The sequence below is a fragment of the Elaeis guineensis genome, chromosome 9, assembly GCF_000442705.2.
Source record: "Elaeis guineensis isolate ETL-2024a chromosome 9, EG11, whole genome shotgun sequence".
NCBI lineage: Eukaryota > Viridiplantae > Streptophyta > Magnoliopsida > Arecales > Arecaceae > Elaeis > Elaeis guineensis.
Genome location: NC_026001.2, coordinates 45,816,118 through 45,837,096, shown reverse-complemented (window position 1 = coordinate 45,837,096; position 20,979 = coordinate 45,816,118). Strand labels below are relative to the sequence as shown.

Genomic DNA, 20,979 nt, shown 5'->3' with positions numbered 1-20,979 from the left:
GGATTTGAGGGCAATGGTTCTTTTCTTTTTGATTTCATCCTCTTGATGTTGCATCATGCTAAGTTCATGAGTCATCAAGGATCCAAGAAGCTCTTCTAGAGGTAGAGTGTTCAAGTCCTTTGCTTCTTGGATGGCAGTCACCTTGGCTTCCCAAGTTCTTGGCAGTGATCTGAGAATCTTCCTTACAAGTTCACTGTTAGTATAAGATTTGCCAAGACTTTTTAAACCATTGATTATATCAGTAAAACGAGTAAACATAGTAGTTATGGACTCATCATGCTCTATTTTGAACAATTCATATTTATGTACAAGCATGTTTATTTTAGACTCTTTTACTTGATTTGTTCCCTCATGGGTGACTTCTAACCTATTCCATATTTCTTTAGCAGATGCACAAGTAGAAATGCGATTAAATTCACTAGCATCTAGTGCACAATAAAGAACATTCATCGCTTTGGCATTTAATTGTGCCAATTTCTTGTCAACCTCATCCCATTCTTTCTCGGGTTTGGTTGACTCCTCACCATCTATAATCTTGGTGGGTGTGTGAGGACCATTCACTATGATACTCCACATATCATAGTCGAGTGCTTGTATGAAAATCTTCATCCGAGCTTTCCAATAGGTGTAATTAGACCCATTGAAAAGTGGAGGTCGGTTTGTTGATTGCCCCTCAGCTAGAGAAGTTCCAACATGGGTTGCCATAGATCTTTGGCTCTTTGATTGTTAGATCAAAGAAGGGCTAGAGCACTGGCTCTGATACCACTTGTTGCCCAGCTATGCAACCCAAGAGGGGGGGTGAATTGGGTTTCTAAAAATTTTAAGCCCAACAGATAACTTATGAAGAACAAAACAATGGCTTTAAATCAATATTAATTAACTAAAGCAGTATTGCAAGGATATAATAAAGAAATAAGATAAAGCGATAAAGCACACCACAAACACAAGGATTTATAGTGGTTCGGTGCTAACCTTGCACCTACGTCCACTCCCCAAGATCCCACTTGGGAATTTTAATCCACTATCCTTTGTATTCAACCCGAATACAAAACGTCGGAAACTCCGACACTAGCTATCCCAAGCTAGAATACAGGACGTCGGAAACTCCGACCCTAGCTATCCCAAGCTAGAACACTTGTTTCCCGGGTACAAGCCAACCCAAAATACTCCGATTTCAGGTTCGGATCAACCTTTCCTTGTTTTGGAAATCCTCCAAAAACAAGAGCAAAAACTCACAAAGAGTAAGAATATTTAGAGCACAGATGAATACAATAACAGCTCCTTAAATGAGCAAATATAACAATAAAAGCTTTACTCAAATGAAGAACTCCTTTTTCAGATTTTCTCAAGATGAATGAACGGTTGAACGCTTGAGAAGAGGTTGATTGTTGATTGAAGATCTCTTGAAAGCTTTGAACGATCTCTAGATCAAGGTTGAAACGATAGGCGTGAAGAATTCTCTCCTTGAAAGATCTTCCTTTTCTCTTTCACAATCTCTCTGGTATATTGTGGATCCTCTCTCTTTTTCTCTATGGATATTTCGTTGATCTCAGGCTTTTTCTTGCAAATTTCGGATCCTCTCTTCTGTTCTTCTCTTTTTCCTCTCTTTTCTCTTCACATTTGATTTCACGTTTGATCCGCTATTTAATCTGCAATTTCTTTCATCATTTAAAGCATTTTGTAGCATTAGAAGCAAGAGAAAACAATTTAGGCAGATAAAGAGCCGTTAGAGGATTTTTAGGAAGCATAAATGGTAATTAAAACGGGCAAAAAAATAGCCGTTGCTGACATTTTCCGTCGCAGGGGTCGACTCATGAGTCGACTCATGCATCAGGAGTCGACTCATGAGTCGACTTCTGTTGCAACAGCCAGAAAATGAGTTTCTGCAACTTTTGGCCTAAAACTGCAGGGGTCGACTCATGGGGGTCGACTCATGCCTGGGGGTCGACTCATGAGGGTCGACTCACAGGGTGTGCCAATCAGCTCATTGCCATGAGTTGACTCACGGGTTGACTCATGATTTTCAAACATGCATAACTTTCAAAATACAAGTCCAAAATCAATGAAATTTTCACCATTGGATCACAAATCTTTTGTTCTACCAAATGATACTATCAAATCAGGATTTTAGCAAAATTACGATTTTGCCCTTGAAGAGCATAAAGCCTTTTTCAATTTAAAATATTTGTATCCCTTCAATCTGCTTTGTAATCATCAAAATCAATCTAGGAGCAACATGATATAAATCTGGTATCTCTATCTGATACAATGGTTACATATGCAACTTCACAATTTCTTTTACGCACAATCTAGCTAGTCTTTCAAGACTAAGGCCAACTCTAATAAGTAGAAAGTGTAGAGACTCCATCAATCTTTTCCATAATCATCCAAAGTTCCAAACTACATCATTTGCACTAGAAATCTTGAGTAACCCAGATGCAAAAACTATGATAAAATGCACCCACTTCCATGCCAGGATGTCGAAAGGCAGCAACAGCCCTCTAGCCTCGAGTACTCAATTTTAACCTTGTGTACGCTAAGCATTGAGCCACAAACTGAGCATTCTCCCTCTTCATATTACTCCACCAATCAGCTCCTTTGAATCTTTATACATCTTATTGCCTCCAAGGTGTACCATATAACTTGATAAGCCTCTCTTAAAATCTCACCTTTTAGATCCAAATCCATTGGCACATTGGTTGCTCCCAAATCTCAAAGAGCTATGATCATGGATTCGAAATTCAAACTAATCACCTAACCACTAATTTTCTGACTTCAATGGTTGAGGATTATTATTCTGAACAGCCTCAATTTTCTCAATTACTGCAGTCTAGACTCAAAGGCCAGCCAACTAATCTCCCAAATCATGCAGTTGAACCTCTATCCTCAGCCTTCTCAAATCTTCCAAGAAATAATTTGAGTATTGATCAAAGCATCAAAGCTGAAGACTTACTACTCAAGGCATTAGCTATAACATTAGCATTCCTAATATGGTAACTAATGGACAAATCACAATCCTTTAGCAGCTCTAACCATCTTCTCTTCCTACTATTTAATTTCGAGCGAAGATGAGTTTTAGGCTCTTGTGATCAGATAATATTCACATTGCTTACCATATAAATAGTCCCTCTAGATTCGAAGAGCAAAAAATCATTGCTTACCAAGTGTCGGTAAGGTACGAAACTGCATACCGACATGATGCGGTATGCTTGGTATAGTAGGTTACCAATTGGTACAGCAAACCTTGTTTTATCCCCAATGTAATATCAAAATCTCACATATCTAACACTATTAGATCTGCAGGCAATTTTCTATCTCCAATCCTAACTATATAGGACAATAGAATCAATAATCAATACACGCACAACTAGTGTTTCAACACAGCTCATTTTTCATTGGCTCACACAGCATGTTATGCTTTCTAACAGAAGTAGTAGATGTGAAAAATGAGGAGCACCCAAATCAAGCAACACAAGCATAAACACTGGATGGTGAAGCGTGACCTGTCACCATGGCATTGGAAGCTTGAAAATTGTGCCTTGTGACAGTATAGACCCTCCCTTGAGTCCTATGTCTCTAACTTCTCCCTTGTTTTGTCCAAGAGATTCTATATACCAGAAGCAGAGCTATTTGAGGAATCTGAGCAGTATAATTCTCCTTCCTGTGTGGACATGTCACTATCCTCTAGCCTATCTGGCCACATCCAAAACACACACCAATCCTTCAATGGCATTCCTTATCAGCATTGTAGCATCAATCGCCACCACTCTACTAAATCTTGCCACCCACAAAGTTATTAGCTGGCCTCTTGGCTGAACCTTTAATGTTTGTACAAATATACCTTTGAAATTCATTAGGCCTGATCCAAGGTTCACCATCTCCGTACTGGACCCCACACCCTTACCATCCTATTATAGTGTTGCTACGTGGTATGGTACGAGATGGCGAGGCGTATCAAATATCAATATGGTACAAGATTGTGTATCGGTTCAGTGTAAGTACCGTACACCCGGGCAGTATGGTACCAAATGATACAGCAAACCTTGGCCTAATCCCCTTCTTTTGATTCCTCTTCTTGTCTAGCCAAGTTCCATCAAGTTCTCATTCGATTAAACAAGGCTTTCTTCACTATCGCTCCATAAATCATTAACTCAGAGTACCACTCCAGGTTCTCTTTGCCGGTACCGGAGCCCGGACTAGTTGGCTGATAGTAGGTTCAAATGCCCCCATGTCGTTCCATACTAAGCCCGAACCAACACAGAAAGAGGACGGAGGGAGAATAGGAGAAGAGAGAGAGTGGGGGGAGGGAAGGAGAGAGAGAGGGAGAGAGGGCCCCTGGAGGGCAGCCGAGCACAGTGGAAGCTGGAGGAGGGCAGAAGGAGGGAAGGAGAGGGAGAGAGAAAAGGCCCTCAGAGGCTGTCAAAGGCCTCTAAAGAGCTGGCAAGGCCACCGCGCTGCTGCTGAGGATAGTGAAGGCCGAAGGAGGGGCTTGCCCTCCTCCTGATAGAAACCAGGGCTTCAGCCCTCGTTTCCTTTTTTTTGGATTTATCCAATGAAGCCAGTAACTATGTGACTGACTTCACTATTTTTTGTTCTTTTTTTTCTTTGGATTTTCTGTTGAAGTTGCCCAATAAATCCAAAAAATAGGAAACATGGACCAAAGGGCCTCGTCGGCCCCCTTAGAGGCCTTTGAGGACCTCTCTCTCGTCCCCTCCCTCCACCCTCTTCCAGCTTCCATCAAGCTCAGCAACGGTGCAACAAGCTTGGCTACCCTCCGACGCCTTCAACAACCTCTGAAGGCCCTCTCTCTCCTTCCCTCCCCCTCTCTTCCTCTCTTTCCTTCTCCTCAGTCATTTTCTCATTTCGAATGCCAAAATCATCCTCGTCAGCTGCCAATATAGTTCAGCACTCCCTGAACCAAACAATTTGACGAACCATGGTACCACTTCCTGATTTCTAACCTCAATATCATCGAAAATTTGTGAACATAGCTATACTTATCCTCTACTAACTTCAGGGCAAATTTAGCTGGCCCAAGAAACTTGACCTCATATATAGACACTATCATGCCTCTTTACCTCAATGTAATAAACTTCTACTCCTAAATTTTCATGCTTTAGGAAAGGTACTTCTCATGGAATTCTTCACAAAACCTCTCCCAAGTGAATTGCTCTGTCATGCTCATACTTGTGCTCTACCATTTGCCACTAATCACATGCCTCTCTCTGCTACATATAGGAGGCATATGACACCATATCTTCACCTCGGCATCTCAGAACTACAAATGCCTTCTCCATTTCCGTCAACCAATTTTAGCCTCTAAGGCTTCTGGTCCCCTTAAAAGCTAGTGGGACCAAACTCTTAAGCTCGGAGAGAGTATTATGCTGCCTTTGGTGTGCCCCGATGCCCTGCTATCGTTGCAACTTGCAACTATTGCTGTTGTGTCTATGTGCTAATGCAACTATTGCTACTATAGCTATTGTTGCAACTACAAAACTCCAAATCTCCAAATGATATTTGCATTAGTTGGAGCATTCTATGCTCTTGTTGCTCTGCTTGGATGTTCCTAGCAAGATTATTGACAACTTCCTGATAGTCACTACCACCGGTTTGTTGTTTCGAAGGCACCCAGCAACATTTTTGGCAAAAATTTTTATCCAACACAAACCTTAATATAAAAGTACATTACGCAATTGTAGGTCTTCGATAACCCTAGGACCTGGCTACAGCCTAAACAATTGCCCAACATCAACAAGATCCCTAAACCTGCATGGAGCTAAGCGACTTTATTAATAAAACCCAAAAATAAATTTCTGCAAACAAACAAGTATGTCATATGATATGCTCAATAAAATTCTAGCCATCTTTTAATGTAATAAATTTCAAGAATTTCAGATTAATATTTCATACATTTTTTTCTTTTTACTAAAATATTTTGTGCAGAAAGCCAATAAATAAAACTTATATTTGATAATGTTGGTGCAAAAATCCGCCTGCGTCAGAGAAGCTGGAGCTGAGGGAGTCGCGGTCGCCGCCGGAACCTGCAAAAGAAGTCTAAACCGGAGGTGGGGTTGCTCCGGCAAGACCCTCCGACGCTCAAGTCAGTTCTCTGCCTCAACAAGAACGGAGTGCTCGAACGAAAATTTTAGCAGAGTTTTTAGGTAAGAAATGAGAGCTTAGGGAATAACGTATCTGAGGTCCCCCTTTTATAGGCGGAGGGAGCAACGGATTGATGGCGACGTTCGTAACCGCCTGGTCATGGGCCGCACGGGGCCAGGAGAGATTTATTATGAAGAATAGTGGGATGGAGTCGTGGCTGTTACCACGGCTCGCCACGTGGAGTCTATTGCGGATAGTGGAGCGGCGTCCGTTGTCGCGACTCGCCAGGGAGTAGTGGAGCCACGCAGAATCCGTCGCAGGAGGTGGAGCAGAATCGTGGCCGTTACTGCGGCCTGCCAGGGAGTGATGGGGCCGCGCGAAATCCGTCGCAGGAGGTGGAGCAAAATCGTGGCCGTTACTGCGGTCTGCCAGGGAGTAATGGGGCCGCATGGAATCCGTCGCAGGAGGTGGCTCGGCCAAAGGCTTGCAGTGGAAATCCGGCGCGGACCGCTCGAAGTAGATCATTTGTAGCAGAAACTCAGAGCGGGTCGCTTGCAGTAGGGGCTCGAAGTCCGGTCCTTGTAGGAGTTCGGGGTGAGGTCCACCTGCAATAGGAGTTTAGGACGAAGTCCGGCTCCCGTAGGAGTCCGGATGGAGTCTGCCTGCATTTGGCGTCGAGGACGGAATCCAGCTCCCGTAGGAGTCCGGATGGAGTCTACCTGCATTTGGAGTAGGGGATGGAATCCGGCTCCCGTAGGAGTCCGGATGGAGTCTACCTGCATTTGGAGTAGGGGACGGAGTCCGGCTCCCGTAGAAGTCCGGATGGAGTCTACCTGCATTTGGAGTAGGGGACAGAATCCGGCTCCCGTAGGAGTCCGGATGGAGTCTACCTGCATTTGGCGTCGAGGACGGAATCCGGCTCCCGTAGGAGTCCGGATGGAGTCTGCCTGCAGTTGAAGTCGAGGACGAAGTCCGGCTCCCGTAGGAGTCCGGATGGAGTCTGCCTGCAGTTGAAGTCGAGGACGAAATCCGGCTCCCATAGGAGTCCGGATGGAGTCTACCTGCATTTGGAGTAGGGGACGGAATCCGGCTCCCGTAGGAGTCCGGATGGAGTCTACCTGCATTTGGCGTCGGGACGGAATCCAGCTCCCGTAGGAGTCCGGATGGAGTCTGCCTGCAGTTAAGTCGGGATGAATCCGCTCCCGTAGGAGTCCGGATGGAGTCTGCCTGCAGTTAAAGTCGAGGATGAAGTCCGGCTCCCGTAGGAGTCCGGATGGAGTCTGCCTGCAGTTGAAGTCGAGGACGAAGTCCGACTCCCGTAGGAGTTCGGATGGAGTCTACCTGCATTTGGAGTAGGGAACGAAATCCGGCTCCCGTAGGAGTCCGGATGGAGTCTACCTGCATTTGGCGTCGGGGACGGAATCCAGCTCCCGTAGGAGTCCGGATGGAGTCTGCCTGCATTTGGCATCGGGGACGGAATCCGGCCCCCGTAGGAGTCCGGATGGAGTCTGCCTGCAGTTGAAGTCGAAGACGAAGTCCGACTCCCGTAGGAGTCCGGATGGAGTCTACCTGCATTTGGAGTAGGGGACGGAATCCGGCTCCCGTAGGAGTCCGGATGGAGTCTGCCTGCAGTTGAAGTCGAGGACGAAGTCCGGCTCCCGTAGGAGTCCGGATGGAGTCTGCCTGCAGTTGAAGTCAAGGACGAAGTCCGGCTCCCGTAGGAGTCCGGATGGAGTCTACCTGCATTTGGAGTAGGGGACGGAATCTGGCTCCCGTAGGAGTCCGGATGGAGTCTACCTGCATTTGGCGTCGGGGACGGAATCCGCTCCCATAGGAGTCCGGATGGAGTCTGCCTACAGTTGAAGTAGAGGACGAAGTCCGGCTCCCGTAGGAGTCCGGATGGAGTCTACCTGCATTTGGAGTAGGGGACGGAATCCGACTCCCGTAGGAGTCCGGATGGAGTCTGCCTGCAGTTGAAGTCGAAGACGAAGTCCGGCTCCCGTAGGAGTCCGAATAGAGTCTAGAAGGTGGTCGATCATCGTGGAAGCTTGGGTGGAGTCCGTCCGCCGCGAAGAATCCGGTCGACGCTGTGGGGGCTTATCCGTTGGCAAAACTTGGGAGTGTTGCGGAGGCTCGGCCGCCAGAGAGGTTCGGGGGATGTCGCCGCAGGTCGGAAGTCGGCAGAACCCCCAGAGGGCCACTCCTGTCACGAACTTCGGCTGGGGGGTATTTTATACCCAACAAATAACAAATATGTCCTCAAAATTTAATATAAAAATTCTACACCAAAATATAGTATGTACAAAAATTTAATACTAAGAATGTAAGATACTAAAATATAGTATGTACTGAAATTTAATGATCAGAATTTTCTTCTTGCAATTTATTGCCTAGAAATTTAATATACAAAATTTTCATCATTCTGAAATTTATTTTTAACTATTTATATGCCAATATAATAGTCACAGTAATGTTATCTAATTAAAGAGAAATAAATTCATAGAAATGTTATTTTACAAAATTAAATTACAAACGTTTAATATACAAAAATCTAGTACATGGGTATTTGAAAACAAAAATAATTTTCAAATCACAAAAAAGGCATTATATGGTTATGGCCCTCTGAGGTCAGGGAGGGGCAAACTAGTGATAGACATAACCTTGGGCATTTTTCCTCAAAGTGGCCACCCCTGGCTTGAACCTACATCATGCCATTTGTCAATCCAAGCCTTTTAGCATTGTACAGAGAAAAATTTCAGAAAATTAATTTACAAAAATTAAAATAAATTTTTGTTTCACTGAAATTAATTATTGCAGAAATTATTTATATAGACTCTTTACAGAATATAACTCATATATATATATATATATAGAAAATTGTTTCAATATTAAAATGATATGGAGAATGAAAGAAAAAGAAATTGTTGTAGAAATTCACAAGATGTCATGATCAATAGGCATACAAAAGAAAGAAAAAGAGGAGCATCACTGGACTGCTCATGCGGGAGAGAGAGACACAGCAAGAGAGAGAGAGAGAGAGAAGAGCAATGGGTGAGAAGTGGTTGTGGGAGCATCATATTAAGAGGGCATTGGGACCGCATCTCAACCAAGTAGGACTCGGTTCACATAATAAAGATCATCCATGCATCCAGCCTTGCTCAAGGGATGCACCAATATCAACAATGGAAATACATTGTCTTCAACCACCTAGATAGAATTTTAAAAAAGGTGACACCACTCCACATCTTTCATATTTGAGTTACTCGAATGATACCCTAGGCCCATTCTATAATTACCCCACAATATCTTTTCTGCAATTAAAGAAGGATGACAGCAGAGATTTTGAAAATATAAAATAACCAAACTTAGTGATGTATCAGCTGTGTGAACTGTAACAAAACATTTAAATTAGAAGAATGCATAATTAAGCTCTGTTCTGGATAATAAAACCATACCTTGGTAGAAAATTGGCTAAATCGCCTAACGTCTGAACTTTTTATGACTAAGAACAAGGTATTCTTTTGATGCAAGCATTAAAATGCATATAAAAAGCTAAAAGCTTCCCAAGTACAAAAGTACAGCACTAAATATAGGGATGTCAACACGGTGGATTCGGCACTGTTCATGACAAAACCGAAACCAAATTGAAATCCACCACCGCTCCCCAAAACCAAAACCAAATGGTTTTTGAAATAAAAAGCCATAACCGCCACTGGAGGAAAAAAAAAAAAACAAAACTGAAAACCATTTTAACTTTTCTGGATGCATTTGAAAATTTTAAACATAAATATCCAAATTAAAGATGTCATCTATAATTTTCATATAATTCATACCAACTCAACTAATAAATGTCTAAAAATAATAACACAACCATCCACCAAAGTCAATAATTCTAAAATAATAACACAACCATCCAACAAACTCCATGATTCTAAAATAATAATACAACCATCCAACAAATACAATAATCCAAATTAAAAACAAGTCTAACTACATCAAAGAAAACAAGTCCAACAAACACAATAATTGCGAAGAAGAACCTAAGGGAGGAAAAAACCTACCTTTCTGGCCTCTAAGGTTTGTCCATTTAGTCATTTACCCATATATGGTCTATGGACGGTCCAGATTGAATGGGATAGAGGGCTAGGATTTATCCTAAATATAAAGGGTACTAAGAGATATTGGGTATGTTCCATTTCAGGTTCAGTATTCGGTGTTGGGTTCGGTTTTGGGTCAGGTTCAGATCGGAAAATTCATGAAAACTGAAACCAAAACTGAACAGTTTTTGACTTTTAAAACCTTCACCAAAACCATGCCCATTTTATTTTGGTTAAAACCACCAGTTCGGTTCGAGGATGGGTAAAATATTCAGATATCCATCCCCATTGACATCCCTAACTGGATAGCATATGGCTTGCTAAATTTGACAGAGATGCTCTGAAAGCTCAATGTATAAGCATAAAGAAACAAACCTTAGGAGGCTCCTGTTTTAAAATTTCTCGTATCTCATAAACATTCAGCAAATCAAGAACTTCTTTCATATCATATGTGAACGGATCCTCATATGAATTAAACAAATAGAGGTAACCAGCCACTGCATTAAAAAAAAAAAAAAAGATTTCATGATGCATGTCAAAAGAACTTGCATTTGGTAATGTTAAGTAACAAATTAAAAGGCTTGGGAGTTACATTGTAATTCCTCAACTGCTTGCAGTGGATCGGATATCTCAGGGTAGGAAATATTGCTCGTTCGAAACCATGGTCCTACATTAAAGTTTGAATTGCTAATAAGTCGCAACATCTTTGTCAACTAACTCATATTCATCCTACTTTGCACAATGAGGCGCCACTCTTACTCCAGTAATATATAACTGTCCAGATCTCATTTAAGAAGATTGATTTTAAGTGTAAACATGAATACATATTCATATCCCTGCAACATATCAACTGCAATATCTTTTCTAAGAAAAATGAAAATATCATCAGTTCAAACTTTATTCTCTGCAAATGAAGCAAACCATCAGAATCAGATTGTTTGACTTGGTATTTTGAGGTCATCTTCATGTTAAATTTTAAATTGTTGAAAAGAAAGAGGTATAAGTACATATCAAACACCATTAGCAACAGCTTCAAGGAAATCAAATCAACAAGCTAATTACTCAGAAAATGAAGTGTTGCAGATAAATTGTTTAGCACATATGCGCACAGATATCAGATTCCATTGTACTACAAGTGACTAATATCTAGCATGGCAGATGATTTTATAATAGTTTCAACAGTTAATAAATGTGCAACTAATAAACCACCTTATTCATTAGTGTTGATATAAATTTGTAAGTGTATTATGTATTTGTACACTAGTTTCTTGCACTTTCAAAAGCAGATTCAGAGCCATATAGTGTGCCATCCAAGGTTCGCCGTCTTGGTATTAGAGAACTCATACATGTGCAACACTAATACAGGTCGGTACACCCTGTATGGGGTCAGTTCGGTGTACCGAGACTCTGTATGCCCAGTTTGGGTGGTACACACCAGTACAGTGAACCATAACAGTGACCTTTGCAGTCAATTACCATTATTTGATTACACCTGACAGGATTGAAATCAACCTGTTTAGGTTCAAGAAAGCAGGCCCATCAGTTTCCAAACCTGGTATACAGCCAAGACTCTCATACCTTACCACCTTCCAAAGATTTCTTGTGTTCATCTATTCCAAACCCCTGGGGTGCTGGGGTTGGGTGGGGTGTGGGGGAGGAGGGGTGGGTCCTTTTTTCACTGTGGAGCCAGTAAATGGGTCACTATCCCACCATAGGTTGTAGTCAGATGTCAATAGGGTAAAAGACCTCCCTGTTTGTATATCCCAACTCCCAAGATACTTACATCCGACATACTTTAGACTGTGCTCAAAGAAATGAACAGTAGATAAAATTGAAAGATGAGGCTCTATAAGTTATATATTCTGAGTTTTTAAAAATAGTTCTTTCTTTAGAAATAAGTCCAAAAGATAGTGCAAATCATATTACCAAGCAATTTAAACAATTAGGTAGACCAAACCTGCCAACAAACCATGGAAACAAACATTGAGAGACAGATGGCTGCCCAACATATAACAAGTAGTGCATAAATGTTTTGGCACCATATAGTCATTTAAGCCAGTCACTTAATCATTTTTGCAATACTTTGATAACCTTACACCAAAACCAACCAGATAAACCAGCAAGTAGAGGTACATATTATGTACTTACATCCAATCTGACTATTAAAACATGCAGAACCCTGTACCACAGCATATTACCACAATGCAGTCAGGTACATTTTATTATTGGCAAATACATGCGAACACACAACAGCACCCATATGCAATCCACATTTCATACAAACAATAGTGCAACATGCTGGCAGCGAACAACAAGACCCAGAAGTCAGAACTTTTTGCTAAGAAAGCCATTAAGCTTTTTGCTAAGAAAAGCCATTTCATACAACACATGCTACCACCTCATGCAGGGACAAACTTTAAGTGAAAAAATAGGTAACAGAAAGCATTTCAACAAAGACAGCAGAAACTAATTTAAACTTAAGCTCTTCGGTTGATCAATTATCCATAAATTTATTAAAAGAATAAAAATTTAGGTTTGAAACATATGAAGCTATGTGGCTAATAACGTGAAAGCCTAACAGGTTTTGAAGATCAACAGCCAAAGAAACCCCACCTTTTCTATTATAGAGCCGAATAAATAGCCTTTGACCATTATCAGATAATGAGTTAAAAGCTCCTGCAGAAAAACATAAGCTATCGTCAATAATAACTATGAAAAAAAGATGATGGACAAAGACAGGAAAAAACACAGTACCTAGAAATGATTTTTCTTTATCAGTAAAAAGGTAAGCATAATGGTTCATAACATCTTCAATCATCAAACAAAAATTTGCTGGTACTTTGTCATGCTAGGAGGATTTGCTTTTCCATATTCAATAGCAAGGAGGACACTTTCCCATAAAGACTTTAATATCTGGCAATCATCAGACTTCATATCACCATTTTCTGCCATTTGACAAACCAGCTGAATAGGGATAACATCATAAGGATGTCTTGGAAGAGATGTGACAGATCCCTGAAAAATTATGCAGATGATACATATCAAGATGATCTGAAATAGAATTTAAAAAAAAAAAGAAACAATACTGTACATGTAGCATTTAGTGTTTGTGGCCATGTCATGCAGGATCTCTATATACTTGTAGAAGCTTTAATATATTAAGTTTTACTGGACTGCCCCAAAAACTGACTTCTAAACATAAAATGGATTCAAGAAGATTTTGGGCCCAAAAACTAGGGTGAACGATAAAATTTAACACAGATAATTTGAAATTAAATAAAACAAAGAGTACGAATTTGAACCAAAAACGGACTCCTAAGTATAAAATGACTCCAAAACTCTCCAAAACTATGAATTTTGGGCCCCAGAGCAAGGGTGAATGGATAAACCTTGACACGGATTGTTAGAAATTAAATAAAACTAAGAATATGAATCTGATCCAAAAATAGTCTCCTCAATATAAAACTAAGAATATAAATCTGAACCAAAAATGAACTCCTATAAATAAATCAGTGCCGAAACCCATTAAAATGATGGATTTTGGGCTCGAAAACTAAGGTGAACTGGCAAACCCAAACATGGATAGCTAGAAATTAAATAAACTAAGAATGCGAATCTGAACCAAAAACAGACTCCTAAACATAAAACGACTTTGAAACCCATCAAAACGATGGATTTTGGGCCCAAAAATAGGGATTAAGGGGTAAACTCTAGCATGAATCGTTAGAAATTAAAGAAAACCAAAGAAGTTCATGTCCATCATTGATAAGCATGCATGATTGTTGTATCCTTAAATAAGACCGTCGCAATTTTATTGAAATCAAGTACATAGAATTGAGTTACTAATAAATCATGAGACAATATGTGTCTGTATTATAGGCTAAACAAACAAAAAATGGCTAGCTCAGAAGCACAATCATTCAATGTTTTATGTATACATATAGATGACACCACAAGAAAACTGCCAAATAACTGTAGAGCATTCCTAAGAAATTAATTGGAATATTCAACATGACAAAGCCAAGCTATTTAATGAAACTTTGTTAAGTACCAAAGCAATATCACAAATACAATGATGTAAAATGAAAATCTAGATATAAATGGACAGTGAAAACTACAGCCACTAGAAGCAATCTTCAAACCCATCTAGGGGTTGGCTTACTAATTCTGTTCACCATATGGGTCAACCTAAAGGTCAATTTTTCCATCAACAAATAGAAAAAGAAATTGATACATCAAAAACCATCTACTCAATTTCATATTCAAAACTTAATGCCAAAGATGGTAGTAACACATCTCACCCACAGTTTAAAACTGTTAAAAATACTGTAAGGTCATTAAAAATAACAAATTGTGTTAAATATACAGAATTCCTTTCCCAAGATACATGAAACAGCTGACATGAAAAGCAAGCATGGCAAATAAGTTTACAAAATTCATATACAAAACACATGAGTTGAATAGATAAAATTAGCAAATCTGAATTTATATTCCATTCATAAACAAGCCAATTGCGATCTGTCAAGTACAAGCCCTGGCATGTAACCACGGATCATAATAGTGGCAGCAATCTGCCTGAAGTAGCTTGGCTACCAAAAGAAAAGATTTTTTTTTTTTTTGGATAGTGTGTTGTACCTCACACTTGATATGGTGATTATCAATTAGAGGAGACAGATACTTGGCCAATTCTCGAGGCAAATATCCAAGCACCCTTCCATCAAAATCAGCAGAAAGCACCTATTAAGAAGAAATCAGTCGATGTTTAATATGGAAAATAACAAAAGTATAGAAAACTAAGTAAAATAAATAGTGAACCTTGATAGCATGCTTATCCTTGGGATTTTGAGGGTCTCTCAAAATGAATATGCTTGCACCTTGCCACAACTCAGCATTGCCGTGGAATCTACGACCAACTATAAAAGTTTCAAGCGTAATTACAGAATTAGCATCTCCAGGTCCACATATACCAAGCTTAGGCATCTGTGTCTTCACATTTTGAGGAAACATATCGGAGTAAAGAGGATCTTCCACTTTAGAAATGACAGCATCTACAATTTCTAAGCCTTCTAGGGAAGCATCAGTACAGATTTTTGAACTACTGAGAGAATGATATGGAGAGTCTGATGCACACGGCGTCCTTTCACTAATTCCAGTCAAACCATATCTAGACAGTGAAGGAGAATTACTAGGATCACTTTCCTTAGGTGATGCCCTTTTCCTTGCCTTCTCCTTATCATTTTCTAAATCACCCAAACTAGATTCACTTTTAGATCTTGGGCAAAACTTGAACTGAAGAAGGGTGCTTTGGGTCAACTTTCGTTTCATTCCTCTGGCTAGGCATGTGTCTGCAAACAATTTGAAAAAGCATAATTAACTAGCAACAACTAGCATTCTACACAGAACAATATATTTAGAAATAACATAATATAACAAACTAACTGGGATAGCGACAATCAATTTAAACTAAATGTCATATGCATGAAATGGTATTATCCATGGAAAAGCTTATTCAAGGTTTAAAAGACCAGCACCTAGCCCTCTGGCTCCACCAGTATTTTCCAGAAGGATGTGGCACTGGGAAGGTACTTCCTGACTGTTGGGATGGTCCTGCGTTCCGATACCTTACCTGGACATATTTTTTGCTTTTCATTTTTCTAACTTTATATTAAAAGAAACTTTAGTGAATATTGATATATTTTTAATATCCTTAAGTATGGTTTTTATCTTAAAGGGAGACTGGTAACATAACAAATGTGTGAGGCTTCTACAATGAGGAGGCTGGATCACAGTGAAGGGAGGTTGGATCTGCCCTCCTTTCTCCTCTCTCTCTACACCCCCCCCCCCCGACCCAAACTCTATTTCTTTGGATATGCCCGCACATCAGACACCTGTAATAAAGGACCAAGAAAGACCTCATTCTCTTTTCTTTTTCCAAACTAGGCAGCCTGGTCTACTCACACTTTGGTACCGACTGAACCAGCCCTGGTACCAACTAGTCCAACAAGTTTAAATCCACCATCCAATCCCCTGAAAGGACCAGTGTCCCATACCTATCTTGTCCCTGGTTTTGGTTAGAATGGTACAGTACTGCATTACCAACCCTACAAGGACTTGTGCAAGCATGTGTTTAATTCCATATCAGTTGTGCACTGAAAAGATATTAGATATTTATATAGGGCTAAAGAACCAAAAATATAACTTCTAGCTAGCCTTTTGGGTGATTATATCGATATCAGAGCAGATCTTAGGAACTTATATAGGGCCAAGGAACCCTAAGTATAACTTTTGGAGTGTCTTTTTGGGTGAGGTCCTATATTGTTACAGACCCAACCCACTGTCACTGCAATCCTTGAGTCAATTTCTGCTCATATATTATTTCTATTCTACTCCATAATTTCAGGATTCCCTTTATCTTATTCCCTAAAAAGGGAAAGCATTACCTTTTATATCGATTTCTAAGTTTGTGGTTACCACTCAGTAATAGGGCATCACAGTAATATAATCATAACTAACAAGTACTATCTTGTATATTTCGACGGAATTATAAACCATTTATGGACATCTATCTGTCAACATATCACCAAAAAAATACTTACAAACCAAAATACATGTTACAAGGTCTACATGAATTTGTTCAATTTACTAAAATGTAGATTATGTACAATTTGAATGAGAACATCATTATTTTCTTTAAACCCTCAGACTTTGAAACAAACAAAAACATTAGTAAGTATAATGATAATACAAATAAATGAGAATTTACAAAATTATATGAGTGCTTTTAATTGAATCAAAGTTGTATGATGAATATGCAGATATTGTATAGTTTACCGTTGCATGATCACATTTACTGCAAGAGCTAATTTCCTCATGCAAGTCTTAATATTGGTATCTTGTTCCTCCTAGTGGATTCATTGCAAAACTATAACAAAAACTTAACTTCAAGTTACATGATTTAGGAGTATGAATCATCTCACAGGTTCATCATGATTGCCTCAACAGCTTGGTGTTAGATAATGGATTTTCACACTCAATCTCCAGCATTACACTTGAGAACTCAATATAACCTTCATAAAGATACCATCACGATGGTTTTTCATCGAAATTTTGCAACATGCAAGTTAATAAACATTAAGTTGTTAGAATAAAACTAGAACAGCTCCTAGAGTATTTTCTAAATCCAAGTCGAATCATCAAATCATTTACCTCACCCTTATAAATCATTGGGTACTAACGGAGAATTATTTAATTTCTACTCCAACAATTTTCACCCATCAGCAATTTACAGAGCCCTAAAATAACCTACTTTTAGGACAGAAAACCCCTTGCTCCTTGTTCAATAGATTCCAAAGCAAGGTTGTCCGTCTCGATACTGAAACCCAGCCTGTACCATGCAATATAGTTTCGATGTGCCTGGCATATGGGTCAAGGCATACTGGGCGGTATGCACCAGTATCGCAAACCATGTTCCAGAGAATCTTTCCTTTATGTTTCTTTTCTCCTAACAAAAAGCTACACTATCAACACACACCTGATTTCACCCAGAAAAAAGTAATGTTTTTTTCACTACAGATCAAAGGACATGTTACTTCGACACTGGAGCATTCATGGACTAGGCCCAAGAAGAAGCTTATGTCATGAAGCTGACTCCATCATTCTCATTTGAATTTAAAATTTGTGGGAATGGCTAGTGGGTGTCATAAATATTAAGTTGGTAGTTCAGTTTATAATTTCTTGTGCTCCTTTCGGAAACTCAGGAAGGCTGCTTGAGGTAAATTTGGAATTCAAAGTAGGCCTGCTTCATTCATCATATGGCTTGACTACATAAACTTCATACTCCAATGAAGCATAACGGCACCAACCTAAAATATTCCTGACAACAATTCATGAAATAATCATCCCGAGAGCAACTATTAAAAAAACATACACCATAAACCCAACTACAACTAAATATATATGAAACCCAATAGTCACTAAATTCAAAATTCAAAAAATGTGAATTGATGGAGTGAGCTTTGTCATATAGGCTTCTCTAGTGGGCTTCTTCTTGGTCCTAGACCATGAGCACTCCAGTGTTGTACATAGTCCTTCTCAATGCTTGTTATTGGATCCAAACCAGCTTACAATGCCCATGAAGTGCTTTTGATGAATTATGGAAACAAAAGGATGCGCAAAGTGAAAGCATACTACATTTCACTCTAAGTAGAGTCATATTATTCTTACCATATTCTTCTCCAACTCACATGGATTTCTTGTTTCTTCCATGATCCGACATTTGCTTGGTCCTCTTTCATCGCCCTATTATTTATGGCACAAAACTGTGAAAAAAACTCAAAGGGTCAAATTCCCATCCATCCAAACTATGGAGCTGTTCTCTGAAACATCTGATAAACAATCTTCCTTCAATCCCTTTGAGATTTGTTGCACCTATAACATATCCCACTCATTGGCTATTATAATATTAAATCCCCACTAGGCCTTGTAGAAGTAGCAAGCTATCCAAAAATAATTAAGCAAGTCTGCCTAATCATCGAGATTCAAGCTCAAGCTGATTCTCAATGCTAGGTTACTGTTACTACTCAATCATTACGATACCCAGGATCAATGTAATAAACCAGGTTATGTAATTCATCAACAGTTTGCAACACCTTAAAAGATTGTAATGACTTGAGACCTAGATCGGCCACATTCTGTGTGCGAGTACAATTACAATTGATCATTGCCCAAATTTAAATCAACAACTGGCTGAAAAAGAAAAATAATATATAAAAGATTCCTTCAAAATCGCTTTTCCACAAAAAGGGGCCATTTCATCATGCAGAGCATGCCAAAGTGTCATCTGAAATGAACTTTTTAACTCACAGCCCTAAAATCTAACAAGGTTCAGTTACATATTCTTATCTTACAATGAAAATAGGTATGTGTCCCTCTTCTGATGTAGGCTTTAATATGCAAACCAATAATGCTTCAGACATACTAGTATACTAAAGCAACAAGTCTTTAAGTAGGTGAGCGATCTACATTGCATGGTAAGTAGCCAAACATGGCGAACAATACAGTATTAGGAAAAAGGTTGAACAGAAGCATAAGGGTCAAAATTTATTGAAACTCAAATATGAAACTATATCTTATAAGAGTATCCAAATAAGTACCTTTACCAGTATGGCTTTGTTTTGAAAACACTAGAATGCTTTTGAAAACAATTAATACAATCAAGATATGTGCCTTTTCAACATTGTTTAAACTCTCATTTGTGGAACACTGAAATACACTTGAAAAATCACTTAGTAACATCAAATCAATACCAACATGTCAGTAACCAATTATTATACACATTGGTCAAGGGCTCACTAATCAATCAATCCATTAGCTAGGATTCACTTTAACCAATTGTTATACCCATTAGTCAAGGGCTCATGGAATTCCGTACCAGCCCAAACCAGTCGGTACACCCCGTATCAAGCCGGACCGGCGGGGAACCGACATAGTTCGATCGGGGAAAACGGTATACCGAAGGAGGGAAAAGGAAAGACAGAGAAAGAGAGGAAGAGAGAGAGAAGAGGAAAGAGAGAGAGCAGATGATGCCAGAGGCTGGCGGTGGCCCGCTACGACCGTCGGAGGGTCGCGGAAGCCTCTGCGGCTTAACTGTCGTCTGATAGGGCTTTTAAACAAGCGAGAAAAAGAGAGAGAGAGGGGGAGCAACATATCGGAGGGAGGCAAAGCCTATGAAGGGGCTGCCAAAGTTTGTCGGGTGGCCGCCATGGCCACCGAACGGCAAAAACCGCGCGAGCAGAACCACAGCCATGAAACAAGGGCAACTGCCCCCATTCATGCATTGATTTTTTTTTTAAAAAAAAGATGAACAGTGAAGCCGACAAAGAATTTAAAAATAAAAAATAAAAACAGTGAAATCGACAATTAGCTTGCCAGCTTCACTTTTTAAGAAATTTTTTTTAATTTTAAAAAAAGTGAAGTCAGTAATTGGTTTGCCGGCTTCACTTAAGTGAAGCTGGCATATTTTTTTTAAAATGAAGACAAACAGTGAAGCCAACAATCAGTTTGCCAGCTTCATTTTTTAAGAATTTTTAAAAAAAATTTAAAAACAGTGAAGTCGGCAATTGGTTTGCCGGCTTCACCGTAATCCGCATATTTTAAAAAAAAAAACTTGTGAAATAGAAGGATCGCCCCTGTTTCACGCCCGTGACACTGCAGGCATTGAGTGCGCCATTCGGCATCCATAGCGACTAGCCGGAGGCCCTCCGACGGCTTCCCCTCCCTCCTTTACTTTCCCTCCCTCCCTCTCTCTATCTCTCTCTCAGTCGAGTGACGGATGAAGCAGAGGCCTTCGCGGCCCTCCGAGCGCACCGGCATCTCCTCCAGCCATGGCCTCCCCCCTTCTCCCTCCCCTTCCCTCTTTCTCTCTTTTCCTCCTCCTGGTTCACCTCTTCTCCTCTGTGTCGATTCGTGCCAATTCGATCCGATACAGATCCATACTGAACCGTACCACCAGTCAGCCAGCACGGACTCCGATACTGAGTCTGCAAATCTTGCAAGGGCTTATGGAACTATTACACTGATTGGTAAGGGTTCACCGATAACTAGCTATTATATCCATTAGTTAAGGGTTCAGTCTACCTAGAGATTCACTAATCAATCTGTCCATTAGCTAAGGATTCACTTAAACCAACTAGATGGCCATCAATAGAGGCAATGGCCATATTGCATCTATGCTAGAGGCATTTGGCAGTAGGAAAAAATCCTTCAGGGAGATTCCCCCATGAGC

At 40.0% G+C, this 20,979-nt stretch overlaps 1 protein-coding gene across 1 annotated transcript in view; it reads right to left on the bottom strand.

Annotated features, from left to right (window-relative positions):
• LOC105051220 (fanconi-associated nuclease 1 homolog) overlaps positions 1-20,979 on the bottom strand; it is a 119,873-nt gene that overhangs the window by 77,078 nt on the left and 21,816 nt on the right. The window contains 7 exon segments of the mRNA XM_019852846.3: positions 10,572-10,693; positions 10,789-10,863; positions 12,810-12,872; positions 12,951-13,028; positions 13,031-13,211; positions 14,832-14,933; positions 15,012-15,541. Coding sequence (XP_019708405.2) covers positions 10,572-10,693; positions 10,789-10,863; positions 12,810-12,872; positions 12,951-13,028; positions 13,031-13,211; positions 14,832-14,933; positions 15,012-15,541 — 1,151 coding nt within the window.